This window comes from Podarcis pityusensis, assembly GCF_964106645.2.
Source record: "Podarcis pityusensis genome assembly, chromosome: 11".
Lineage (NCBI taxonomy): Eukaryota > Metazoa > Chordata > Lepidosauria > Squamata > Lacertidae > Podarcis > Podarcis pityusensis.
The window spans coordinates 57,377,604-57,390,769 of record NC_138036.1 but is presented as its reverse complement, the minus strand read 5'-3'; the positions used below and the strand labels follow the sequence as shown (position 1 = coordinate 57,390,769).

The following is a 13,166-nucleotide window of genomic DNA, read 5'->3' as shown; positions in this document are numbered from 1 at the left end:
TCTTGTTTTTTTCTGTATGGGCCTATGGCCGTAATAAATATTATTATTATTATTATTATTATTGCTAAGGTTGCATTGATGGCTTGCATGGCTTGTTTAGAGAATGGAGGGAAATTTTTGCAGCCCTGTATCGGGCAGTTTTTAATGTTTGTTATTTTGCTATGTTTTATATACAGTCATACCTCGGGTTGAGGTTGAGCGTTTTCAGGTTACGCTCCCCGGCGACCTGAAAGTAATAGAATGCATTACTTCTGGGTTTCGCCGCTCACGCAGATGCTCAAAATGATGTCACACGCATATGCAGAAGCAGCAAACTGCAGCATGCGCATGTGCAGACATGGGTTGCATTCTGCTCAGGATGCGAACAGGGCTCCGGAACGGATCCCGTTCGCATCCAGAGATACCACTGTATGCTGTAAGCCGCCCAGAGCAGCTGGGAGAAACCCAGCCAAATGGGCGGGGTATAAATAATAAAATTACAGTCATACCTCGCATTAAAGTTGCTTCAGGTTGAGCATTTTCAGGTTGCGCTCTGCGGTGACCCGGAAGTAACAGAGCATGTTACTTCTGGGTTTCGCCGCTTGCGCATGTAGACACTCAAAATGACGTCATGCGCATGCGCAGAAGTGGTAAATCGCGACCTGCTGACGCGGGTTGCGTTCTCTTCAGGATGCGAATAGGGCTCTGGAACAGATCCCTTTTGCATCCAGCGGTACCACTATGTTATTATTATTATTATTATTATTACACAGTATTATTATTAAGGCCTTGGCACCCTTTGGGCAACCGTAGCCGGCAGGTGGCCATCCTTCCTTTCAAGGGGGCAGGGAGGTCCACTTGAATAAAATATGGGGGGCGGAGGTCAGCCGCGCCCCACACAATCGATCACATGACGCGGCGCGCACACACTACTGTATTTGAACGGCAACGCTCATCAACTTCGAGGGGGCTGGTCCCTCAAGTATTTTATTGGGGCGGCCGAAGGGACCCCTAGGAGTTGGCTGCTGCGAGGAAGGGCAAGATGCACGCCCCCCCCCCCGCGCCCCAGGAAAGCGGAGCCCCTTCGAGTCCAGCTGAGGCGCTGCTTGCGCAGCCCGCCAGGGCGAAGCGGAGGCGTTTCGCGCGCGGCGCCCCGTGCACTTGGCCAGGTTCGCGGGGCGGGGCGGGGCCGGCGGCGAGGCGGGGCCGCGCAGAGCGGAGCAGGCGGCCGGGGAGCCGGAGTGGAGCCGCCTGGGCGTGATGGCGCTGCAGCTGGTGGTCATGGGAGTGAGCGGCTCCGGGAAGTAGGTAGAGGGCGCGGGGGAGAGGGCGGCGAGGGGCGCGGGAGAGAGGAGGAGAGGCTCGTTTCGCCGCCTCCCTCCTCCTCCTCCGGGTCTCCGAGAACTTCCCTCTCGCAGCTTTGCTCTGAAAGGTCTCTTCAGTCTTCTCTATGTTCACAGCGTGGTTCTCCTTACCCGACCTTCGCCTTCAGGTCCCCGGGGGGTTTGCAACAGTGTGAAAGCGCAAGAGGCGAGGCGCGGAGACAAAGGGGCCACCAAGCTCCCGTGTTCCCCGTCCTCACGTGCCTTGACTTGCTGGGTTCACGCTCGTGTAGGAGCTGACGCTGGAGGGGATGCCCAGCAACGCAGGACACGTGTGTGAGTTCCAGGCACGGGGAGATTTGTGCCCTCTGGAATGAGCAGCTGAAGGAAATGGTCCCTGGTGGCTGAGCAAGGAAAGAAAAAGGGGTCAAATGCCTGCTTGCTAACTGAGCAAAGTCCTTTTCACTTTTCTTTTGCTCTGAAGTAACAGGAATGGGGCCATTTAAAACATAAACAAAGGTGTGTGAATAGAAGAGCCGGCTAATTATTGTTTTTTTTTCAGCTGGAGATTAAAAACCGGTTTGGAATATATTTTAATTACAGCTGTTGCCCTGAAAGAAGGATTTGAGTTGTCAAACTGTGGGAAAGAACTGCCTATGCATTCTCAGCTGCCAGGAGTTGGGGAAGTTGCCAGGTTACCAATTTGAAATCTTTAAAATCTTGTCTGGTTTTGTTTTTTTAAAACTACTTCTATACTGCTCTTCGTCAATCATTCTAGAGCCATTCACAGCAGTACAAAGATATTTTCTATAAAAATCAGCACATTAAAATGCCATTAATTACACAAGTATCCACTCTGAACCAGTTCCATATTAATTGCAAACATATAACATATCTGTCTTTAGCCAGCTTCAGAAACTCATTGGCATCAGTTATTGCCTTATTTCAGAGCTTTCTTGATGGGAGGAGAAAAACTCCATTCTTAGCCGTCTTCTGTACTTTGCCCTCCCACCCAAACCCCACCTCTCACAGCAGCCCCATAAGCACTTTACCTCAAGAAAATTCACTGGATGAGCACAGCTTCCATTCCCCACAGCAGTTCTCTTGCTCAGGCAGTAGTGACCGCCGGCATGTCTTTTATCTCACAATTAACCTAGTTTAAATGGGTGCAAGACTCTCCGTCCGCTCTCCTGCAAGAACATGTCAGCATTTTCACTCCACTTTCCCAGCGGTGCTGCCAGAGCAAAGCAGCCCGCACATTACCCAGCCAAACTGAGAGGGACAAGAAGGCACACATTCTGCGGCTGTAGCTATGAATGCTGCTGCAGTTGGAGGGGGACGTAGATGGTAAACCAGCCCTGGCTAGGGCATTGGTTGCAGGAGAACAGAGGATATATCCAGGCATCCAGTCATGTTTGCCAGTCTGTTCTGCTGTATTGGTGCTACCACAGAAAAGGCTCTGTCTCTTGGACCCACTCGCCATACCTGCGGGGAAAGGGGACCATGTAGCAGGGGCTTTGCAGGTGATCACCAGAAATAGCTGGATTCATATAGTTGCAGATACCTCGATTTGTCAGCCATGCTAAAAGCTGCTGCTGTTCTGCCCTTTCCCAAATAAATGGCACAGGGAGGAATTCCACATTGTTCTAGGCTGATGGTTCCATCGGGATGAGCGTTTTAGCTTCCTGGATGGCATGATCCACCCTCCTCTCCACCTGTGGGCTGTTCTGAGGATTCTCCTGAAATCCCACAAAACATATGGGGAACACAGCAGGACGAGGGAGGAAAAAGCCTCATTGTGCAAGCGGAGATCCTTGTGTGCAGGGCTTTGGCGGACAGGACTCATTAGTTGAATCCTGCCCATTAAAATTTGTTCACTGAATTCTCATATATTTACATAAAATATCTTGCAGTTAAACAGAAGGCTCCTGGATTACACACACTTAACTGCCACATTACATCATACCTCCTCACTCTTTGCATATGTATTTAGCATAGACATCACAATCCATTTCACAATTATTGTTGCTTCATTGTGTGGGAAGGCTATATGAGCCTCTTTCCCAAATGCCCCTCCTTGTTTGTTCTTCCATAGACCGCAATGTCCCCCCTTCTAAAACAGAGTAGCTACTAAAGTTGTTTTTGTTTAATCCAAACCCTATTCTAATCATTCTTACTCTAGGGAATGTCCAATGTGGGTTTATATCAAGCACCGTGGCTCTTAAGGGGAGCCATTAAAATATATACTGACAGAGGCTATGTTACTGGACAGGCAAAAAATGACAGCTTTTCTGTCTCGCTGCAACTCCATGCTAGGGAAGCCATACCTCTTGAACATCTGCCTGTCAGGTTAAAGCCACAGAGCCTTGGTCAGGAAAAATGGTGGCAAGCAGCCATTTGTGGGGAGGAGGGATTTGTTGTAAGCCCTGCAACAATCATGTTCCCCTTGCTGTGGTGAAGTGTCTGTGTGCCCAGCAGTTCTGAGAGTTACTCTGAGGCAGAGATGAATGTAGAATCAGGTCCCCAGAACTCTCTGAAGGGCAACCTATAGATTCAGGTCATAATTATGCATACTCTTCCAGGAGTGGAAATGGTAGGCTGGCAGGATTGATTAGGTAGTCCACTGAAGGCACCTGCAATCCTATGCACAGTTTCCTATGAATAAACTACAAGGAATACAATGACTTTTTTCGTAGATGTGTAAGATTCCACTGGAAATCAAAAGGCCCTCACTCCTTATTTTCAAACTATCACTTACATTTCAATAATGCAATGTTTTAATCAGTTAATTAATGGATAGTGATAATCTGTGTGTGGAAACTGGGTGTTCCTTCAGCTTTGCTAGCACAAGATGGCAAAACACATTATGTGGTGCTGGCAATATCACAGGCTAAAACAACAGTGTTTAGAATGACAGTGAAAAATGTTTTGATTGCAGAGGTCTAGTCGTTGTTCCACAGGGAGCTCAGATACCACCAAATGAACTCGCATATCTGCATGCTTTTGATATGTGCACTTAAAGCAGCTTTCTTTCCCCCCAGAGTATGTTGGGGAGCTTGTGATGTGAAAACTTAATTCCATGCTGCATGAAGAAACCCTTGTGGGCGTGTTCAACACCCACATATGCATGTCAAAACTAATCTGATAACCTATTACCAAATATTACTTTGGAAGAGACAGTATGTATTTTAATAGGCCTTCTTGCCATAATTGTACTGTTCAAATTGCACGTTGAGAGAGTGTTGCTTCGCAGGAGCAACTCTTTGTACATCAGTTTTATATATAGGGTTATTTACTAAATGTGAATAATTGCTGTTTGCTTGGGGATCTCTTCAAAGCAAGGCTGGCCAAATACTTCTCAAAGAATAAAAGAAAGAGCAGGGCTCCGTGGGAAGAGAATGTAAGCTTGCATGGACCGAGACTTGCTTTATTGGCCTTTAGCACTAAAAGTTGATGCAAGCACTGTAGCAATCTTCCATGTTGTACTGATTCTGCAGGGCAATGCTAGTCCTATTGAAGCATATACTAGAATAGGGTAGAGGAAACATACAGCTCCCCTCAGTCACGTTCATGTGTTGAATACCATTGGCTATTGGCACAGTCATTCACAGTTACACAGCTATGGAACTATAGGATTTTACAGATCTCGTCAAATCTTGAAGCATATGTACTACCCAGACACTGAGGTCCAGCGCCGAGGGCCTTCTGGCGGTTCCCTCACTGCAAGAAGCCAAGTTACAGAGAACCAGGCAGAGGGCCTTCTCGGTAGTGGCGCCCGCTCTGCAGAACGCCCTCCCACCAGATGTCAAAGAGATAAACAACTACCAGACTTTTAGAAGACATCTGAAGGCAGCCCTGTTTAGGGAAGCTTTTAATGTTTGATGTATTACGGTATTTTAATATTTTGTTGGAAGCCGCCCAGAGTGGCTGGGGAAGCCCAGCCAGATGGTTGGGGTATAAATAATAAATAATAATAGATAGTGGTGGCTGGTAGGGCAGAAAACAGAGAGACCAGCAGTAGGCTGAGTTTGGGCAATAACAGGCAGAGCCAACAAACTCTAATTTTGCACCCATCCACCTCCCAGCTGAGTTATGCAAAGGCTGCGCTTAGACAAAGAATCTAAGAATCATGGAATTGTAGAGTTGGCAGGGACCCCAAGGGTCATTTAGTCCAACCCCCTGCGATGCGGGAATGTCAGCTAAAGCAAAATTCAGCTAAAGCAGATGTCAGGCAGTGCCGTACCCTGGACTGGATGTAAGGAGGAAGTGGAGGCTGGCTGACACTGGTGGGGCATTGCCCCATTCACTCTTAAGGACCAGCCTATTCAACATACAGACAGAAGAACCCCTATTGTACAAATCATGTCATTGCCTAGGTTAAGTATTCTGCTTCAGAAGACACAGCAACCTCTTGAAAAAAGTTCAGTTCGCCGCAGTAGCAAAAGGAAGACTATAAATGATCATAACCTGATAATAGCACTGACACTTTGCATTGTTCAAGCTCCCATTATGTAGAATTGGGGACAGATATCTAACCTTTGATTGGCTTATACAAGGCATGTTAAAGGAGATCAGAGGCAGTATCCTCTATCTGTGGCAATTTGCACACACCAAGAGTGCTGGTCACTTAGCAGCGCAGTCCTATGCATGTCTAATCAGGGAATTCTGTGGTCCTTGCTCCCAGGTAAGTGTGTATAGAGTTGCAACCTCAACGATGCAGACACAATCATCAGTTTTCACTAAAGAGTGCAAAAAAAGACAATATTGTTGTTGGTTTATTTAGCATTTGTTTCCCACCAGAATACATAGTCTCCTTCCTGCTTTTACCCTTACAACAATCCTCTGAGTTTGGTTCGACTGAGGGAGGCAGACTTGTCCAAAGCCACACAGCGATCTTCACAGGAATATACTGTTGCAGAAAATGTGCTACTGCACACTGGTTAGAACTGGGCAGTTTAATGTAATCCTTTTAATGTAAGGGTACCTCACTATTCTGGGAAAGAGTGCCAGTTTTTAGCAATCTCTAGTGCAGATCCCATAAGCATGAATGCAGACACCAAGAACGACAATTCTTTGAGGTTGGGGGGGAGGTGACTGTGGTGCAGTGTAAGCTTTTTATTCAGAAGCTCCTAGGTTCAATCCCTGAAAGACAGAAGTCTGAACCCCGGAAAGCCATTGCCACTCAGTGCAGACAGTACTAAACTACATGGACCGATGGCCTGACTTGGTATAAGACAGGCCTCGACTACCCAGTGAGCTTCACACCTACAACAGAATTTGAACCCAAGTTACCTCTGTCTCCAGCACTCTAGCTCCTGCTCTATTTTAGTTCAGGATTAAGCACCAACCCGAAAACTGGCTAGCTTGCACTCAATCCTATGCATTTTCCCCTCTTAGAAAGTTTCCTCCCTTAGTTACAGTGGAGTTTATTCCCAAGTGTGTTTATAGGACTTCAGCCTGAAGACTCTCCAGATGTTCAGTCTCTCTGTGAAGCGTCTTGACTCACCTTTCTCATCTTTTGGGTCTGTGTGTGACAATGTACATGATTCTTTCTGTGCTTCAGCAATAAGAAAATTGAAATTGGTTTGTTACGGTTGAAAATATTGCTGGGAGCCTCATGCAAAGTGGTATGAACTAGAAAGACAGCCTGCTGCTTTTGGGTGGCGGGGAGAGGGAAAAGGTGTGGAGACTTTGAAGTTTACCAGAGGTGCTGCAATTTATAATATTTCCTCACAAACTTGCAGTGGTGGAATGGATATCTATTCTAATAACAATTCACAGCATCTATTCAGTGTTTTTGAGTGTTTGAAGAACTTCACAGAAATTATGTCAGTGTGCCTTACAAGAACCTTGTGAGGTCGGTCACTCTTATTTTCCCCATGATATAGATAGGGGCTGAGGTTGGAAACATACGGCTTGTTTTAAGGCCACCTGGAGAGGTTGTGGTAGAGTCAAGATTACAATTACAGGCTTCTTTGTTCCACGGATCAGCCATGATTGTACATCTCTCATGCTGGGAGTGGTGGGGGCAGAGAGGCTAAAAAATTTTTTAGGGGGGAATCATGGCATCACAGCTGGCGACTGGCAAGAGTGATAAATAAATTTAATTTAAAATATGTCTTTTGGGGGGAACCTAAAAAACCTTTTGGAGAGCCAAATGTGGCTCATTGACCTTGTTTAGCAATCACTGCCTTTACATTTCAAACATTGCTACATGGACAGAAAGCTTCCCAGGCCTGCAACTTGAACATGAGTTGCCTAGCTGAAGGGGTTTTTTTCAGGGGAAACTTACCAGAACTCAGTTCTGGCACCATTGCCATTATAAAAGAACGAAGGAGGCATTCATGGTGAGTTCCGGCACCTCTTTTTCTAGAAAAATAGCACTGCGGTAGATGCAAATACCTTGCTTTATGATGAATTATTTCTGTTGTATTTTCTGCATTCTAGCATCCCACCCATGACTTTCATAAACTTTGTATCAGTTCAGCGTTTCACTGCTACTGCCATTTCTGTGTTTCTAGCTCTCTCCAGACCTCACAAGTAGCACATCTCAGGACTAGTTCATTCTTCTTCTCCCTCAGGAATGGGGAGCAAGATGATTCCGGTGCCTTATGAGGAGACCTGGTCAGCTCCTATATTCTGCCAGCATCGTGTGAACTGCCCTGAGATCTATGGTTATAGGGCTATATACAACTTTAATAAATAATAATAATAATAATAATAATTAATAATTTGCATTTTACACTCATTTCTGTTTCAGCTGGGACATTTGCATTTGTTTAGAATAGTAACTTCAGTTAGGCTGATTGAAGTGAAGGTTCTGTGAGTCACCCACTTACATATATTACTCATTTGTAACTTATATCTGATACGTTTATCTCCAGATAACCAACATAATTCTCCCACTTGAGAGTTTCCACTTTAGATTTATAATAGTCCTCTGGCATTTATAGGCAGGATAGCAGATAGAATTGACTGTTGATTTTATCTAGTGAATTTATTCTCCAGATATAGAATTTACACTTCTCCGTGTTCTTTTACAGATCAACTGTGGGCTCCCAGCTGGGAGATAAGGTACCGTTGATATATTACTTTTCATACATGGGTTCATTGTCTGTTGCTGCGCTTTCCAAGTGTTTATGTAGGGGTGAAGGACCTCAGGCCCAGGGGCAAAGGACAGCCCCCCAGGCTTCTGCCTGACCCTTGGGACTCCCTGCAAGGCACACCCTTTCCCCAGCCACTCCACTTTCCTTGAATGTTTTGGCCTGCCTGGAATGTGCCCTGTAACTCTGCCTGGATATGCAGAGAGGGCTGTGAGTGTGTGCATACAAACCAGCCCACTGTGCAAAGGCATAATTTACATCAGCTGCTCCACCCTTTTCTGCCTTTAGCCCTGCCCACCCTGGGAGGTTGCCTGGAATGGAATGTGCACTTTCTTTTTCCAGGACTGTAAATCAGCCCCTCTCAACCTGGGTCTCCCAGATGTTGTTGGAATACAGCTCCCGTCATCCCTCGCTAGCAGGACCAGCGGTCAGGGATGATAGGAGTCCTACAACTTCCAGAGACCCAAAGTTGAGGAAGGCCGATATAAATGGTGACTCATTTTGTGACATAAGGATTGTGTAATCCTTATTGTGTGTTTGCTAATATTTGTTGCTGCAAAACTAAGATGAAGTAATCCCTAATTATAATTCCTATTTAGCTCGGATGGAAATTCTATGATGGCGACGACTATCATCCAGAAGAGAACAGAAAGAAAATGGCAGCAGGAATACCTCTGAATGACCAGGTATGGCATATACTCCAGAAGCCAAAGAACTCTTTGAAACAGTAAACCCAGTTAAATGGATTGCAGAGTAGCTGCATGGACACATGTGCACACACCATTGTCCTTTTTCATATAACCATTACTCACTATCCACCATGAATACGGCATCTGTAGACAGAGAAGCCTCATCTTCCCCTCTCAGCTGCCTGTGAACAAGCAAAGTGTTTACAATTAGGGGGAACAGGAAGCCTCTGTATGCCTCCCACATCCCAGTCAACCATAATCTGCAGGTTACTTGGGCTCTGATGGATTGCTGCTGTGCCAGCAGACCAAGAACTCTTTTTCTTTTGTCTGTTGAATTGAGGCTGCAATCCTGTGCACACTTAACTTGGAAATGAGCTCCACTGAACACAGGGAGACTTACTTCTGAGTAAACATCCTGGCTACATTTGAATAGGTGAGCCATGTTTTTCATCTTACACAACTCTGGGTTGCATCCAGCTAAATTGCTGTGCACGCGAAATGACTTCCATGAGCCACATTCTCCTGCCCTTGCACGCCACCCACACCCCTCCCCAATCTGCTTTGGGGGGCTAGGGGAAACGCAGAGATTTGTGGGGGTGCACAGAGGAAGTAGAGGGAAGGCAAGTTTCACTGAAGTTGTGGAAATTGTTCCGCATGTGCAGTGATTTAGTTGGTTATAAAAATTCTTAACTTCTAGCAGTGCAATAATTGCATATGTTTAACTCTGTCATTGTAATCAGTAGGATTTTAAAATTTATTGACAACATAATCTTATGCACATTTAAGTCAGAAACAAGTGGTGGTTACTTCCCCAGGTAAGTATAGCAGGAGTAGCCAATGTAATGCCCTCCAGATATTGCATGGTCAATGATCAGGGATGGTGGAAGTTGTAGTCACATTGGCTACCCCACATTGGCTAGGATTGCAGCCTTGCTTTGGTTGGATGAGCTGTGACTGCAGACAAAAACACCCACTTATTACACAAGTGCAAACCCAGTGAAGTAAAAATGTTCTCACTGAAGCTGTTTCCGAAGGCGTGGTCTATAAATCTTACTTCTTTGGGTTTAATTCCTTTGAAGCCGTTTTGACTACACTGCTAGACACTGTCTGTGAATTGCCCTCTTTGCAGGATACTTTTACCAACTAGAAATAACTAGAAAGAGCCATCACAGTGGATCTTCCTTCCTTCCACTTTACATCAGTTAGTGCCTGTGCTTTTTCAAACGACGTACACAAGTTAACAGGAACTGTCAGTGAAAATCAACTAAAAATGTTATATAACATACCAGCACAGGCAACATTTTAAAGGAAACTGAACTTATGAATATCAGCCACTGTTTTGGAATGTGGCTGGCCAAAAGCAGACTCCACTGACACCTTTGCAATCGTTTTTATAACACGTAAAAATGCAAACATTTTCTTAATACTGTATGCGGAAATAGCTACCTTGCGTAAGTGGATGAAACGATTATGCTACATCCAGCATAGCTCTCGTGCACATTACTATACAATTTTCACATGGCTAAACTCAAGATTTACTAAGGATGTCACCGCAAGGAGCAGTATCACCCTCAAAATAACAGTTCATAGGATACACCTAAGAACATCTTTTATAGGTGTCTCTTTTCTGGCCTTGCCAACACTACGAAGCTTATGCTGGTGAAGGGAGCAGATTGTTTCTGATGAATGAACTGGTGGCGTGAAACTGTGAAAGCCGCATGGAAGACAGGAGTGTGCTTCATAGTGAATGAACAGTCTCCCACCTCCTTCCCAGCCCAGCAGACTTTCGAGCTGTCATTTATAAAACTTGTCCTAACACAAGCTAGACAGAAAGGTGAAGCTTTAATGCTGAGCAATTACAAAGAAATCTGCAGGCAATATAAAGCTTAAATTGGATTAGGTTGAGAAGCTGATCAATCATTTTGATTGTATTTGCCATACTCATTTGAGCCAAGTGAACTAGCAGGCAGAAGTTAATCCCTCACTAAAGATTCATATTGAAGCAGATGTGGCTATGGTGATGATGATGATTTGTGATTGCTGTTAATATGAAGAGGCTATGATGTACTTCTGGCAGAAAACCTGAGAGGTTTGAGACACCCCGGCAAGTATTAGGTGTTATTATTTCAGGTAAAATGGCAAAATTTGCTTAAGCCTGTCTGTTTTGTCTGTCTTGTTTCTTAGGACAGAATCCCATGGCTTTGCCACCTGCATGACATATTAATGAGGTATGAAAGTGACTGAATCTTAAGAAACTTGAAACTAGTGTTGTGCATTCTGCTGTAGAACCCACACAATTGCCAAAAACTGCTGCTTGAGTATGGAGCGCATTAAGTTTTGTTGAAAGATAGATTTCTAGCCCCTAAGACTATATAGCTGAATAGGATTTCCAGTAGTCAAGAGCTCAGTCTTAAATGCCTTACTTAGCTCTGCTTCCATGACTAGCAGGACAGATTTCTGTAACACACATTAACCGCTTATAGTGAGAGCAAACTATTAGAAAGCCAGTAGGTAGGACTATAGACAAGGAACCTTTGGGCCTCTGAATTTTGTTGGCCTCCAATTCGCATCAGTCCCACCCAACACAGCCGTTGATGAGGGATGTTCTGGTCCAACAACAGCTGGAGGACCAAAGGTTCCCCAGCCCTGCTAGAGGTCTTGGAGAGCTGGAATCAAAGCTTAGTTCTGCGGTAACTTCTTGTGTAATCTAGCAAACTGACAGTAAATGGCTTAATTGCAGGAAGGATCATACAACATAGCCCTAATGGGGATGATACCACTTGTGTATGTGAGGGGGAATACATGACTAAATGCTCCCCCATGTCACTATTTTTGCTTGTGGAAAAACTACTATACTCTACCCTAGCTTCCTTTCTACATGCAGGGGGCTTGTTGCATGAGCGAGAATTCAGAAATACTATATGTGTTTGAAGGTAGTGCAAACTAGGTAGGCTGTTCCTTAAACTCGGTCCTAAGGAAGCTTAATCACAATGTGCATAATATTTTACTGAGGTGTGCAAGTAATAATATTTTTTTCCTTTTTTGTAGGGAACAAGCATCAGGACAGAATGCAATTTTAGCCTGCTCAGCCCTGAAAAAAATGTATAGATGCATTTTGGAGAACAGAGGGACTGGTGGTGACTGTGGTCACCTAGAGGAACATGAGACACCTCCATCACTAAATATCCTTTTTGTCCACTTAGCCGGCCCTATGAGCCTAATTGCTAAACGGCTGGAGAAGAGAAAGGGACATTTTATGCCACCTGCTCTACTCCAGTCTCAGTTTGATACTCTCGAACCTCCATCACCCCCAGAAAAGTCTATTACTGTCAGTTTAGAAAAGTCCGCTTCAGAAATTGTATCTGAAATCGAAGAATATATTAAAAACTTGAATTGTTAATTGTACCAAGTTGGTTCCTGCACTACAATACCATCTCAAAACAAAGACATCGCTCCTACAATTTCTCTTTAATTAAGAAGTAGAATTTTATGCATTGGCTCCCCCCCCCCCCTTGTGAAGAGCACAAAATAAAAGACATTTTAAGTCATATGATATTTAACTTTTGTACACAAGCTGGAGTTGTGAGGATTTTGTAAAGCACTTAAGACTGACCTAAAAAGTTCAATTGACTCCAGGAACTACAACAGAAGAGGGAAGCACAGTTCCACGTGTCGGATGAGGGAAGGCTTATTTCTGACACACACACTCTCTCTCTCTCTCTCTATATATATATACAGACACACACACACACACACAACCTTTTGAGCTGGCAACAACTACTATTTTTCATCCTTACAGTGGTAGGAAACTGGCAGCAGAACAGATGGGAGAATAAGGTGGAATTGGGGGAGTGCTTGGTCTCTAGTTCTGCAGCAACAGCAGAGTTATGTGCAAAGTAAGTGGCACAAGTCAAAACACTTGCAGTTAAAGTGACAGCAGACTCATGTTTACCACCTCCACGAGTTAAGATTGCAGAGTTCCACAAAAACTGGAAATAGCAGCTGACAGATGTTTAAAAACAAAGGATGTGGATGTAGTTTTAGTTCTCTCTCTCTCTCTCTCTGTGTGTGTG

The 13,166-nt window shown here is 44.7% G+C and overlaps 1 protein-coding gene across 1 annotated transcript; it reads left to right on the top strand.

Annotated features, from left to right (window-relative positions):
- The first annotated feature begins 1,159 nt into the window (after window positions 1-1,159).
- On the top strand, window positions 1,160-12,641 carry IDNK (IDNK gluconokinase). Its single transcript, XM_080973270.1, has 5 exons — window positions 1,160-1,283; window positions 8,345-8,375; window positions 9,004-9,090; window positions 11,278-11,321; window positions 12,142-12,641. The coding sequence occupies exons 1-5, from the start codon at window positions 1,240-1,242 to the stop codon at window positions 12,491-12,493; spliced, it is 558 nt and encodes a 185-aa protein (XP_080829396.1). The 5' UTR covers window positions 1,160-1,239; the 3' UTR covers window positions 12,494-12,641.
- Window positions 12,642-13,166: the final 525 nt, after the last annotated feature.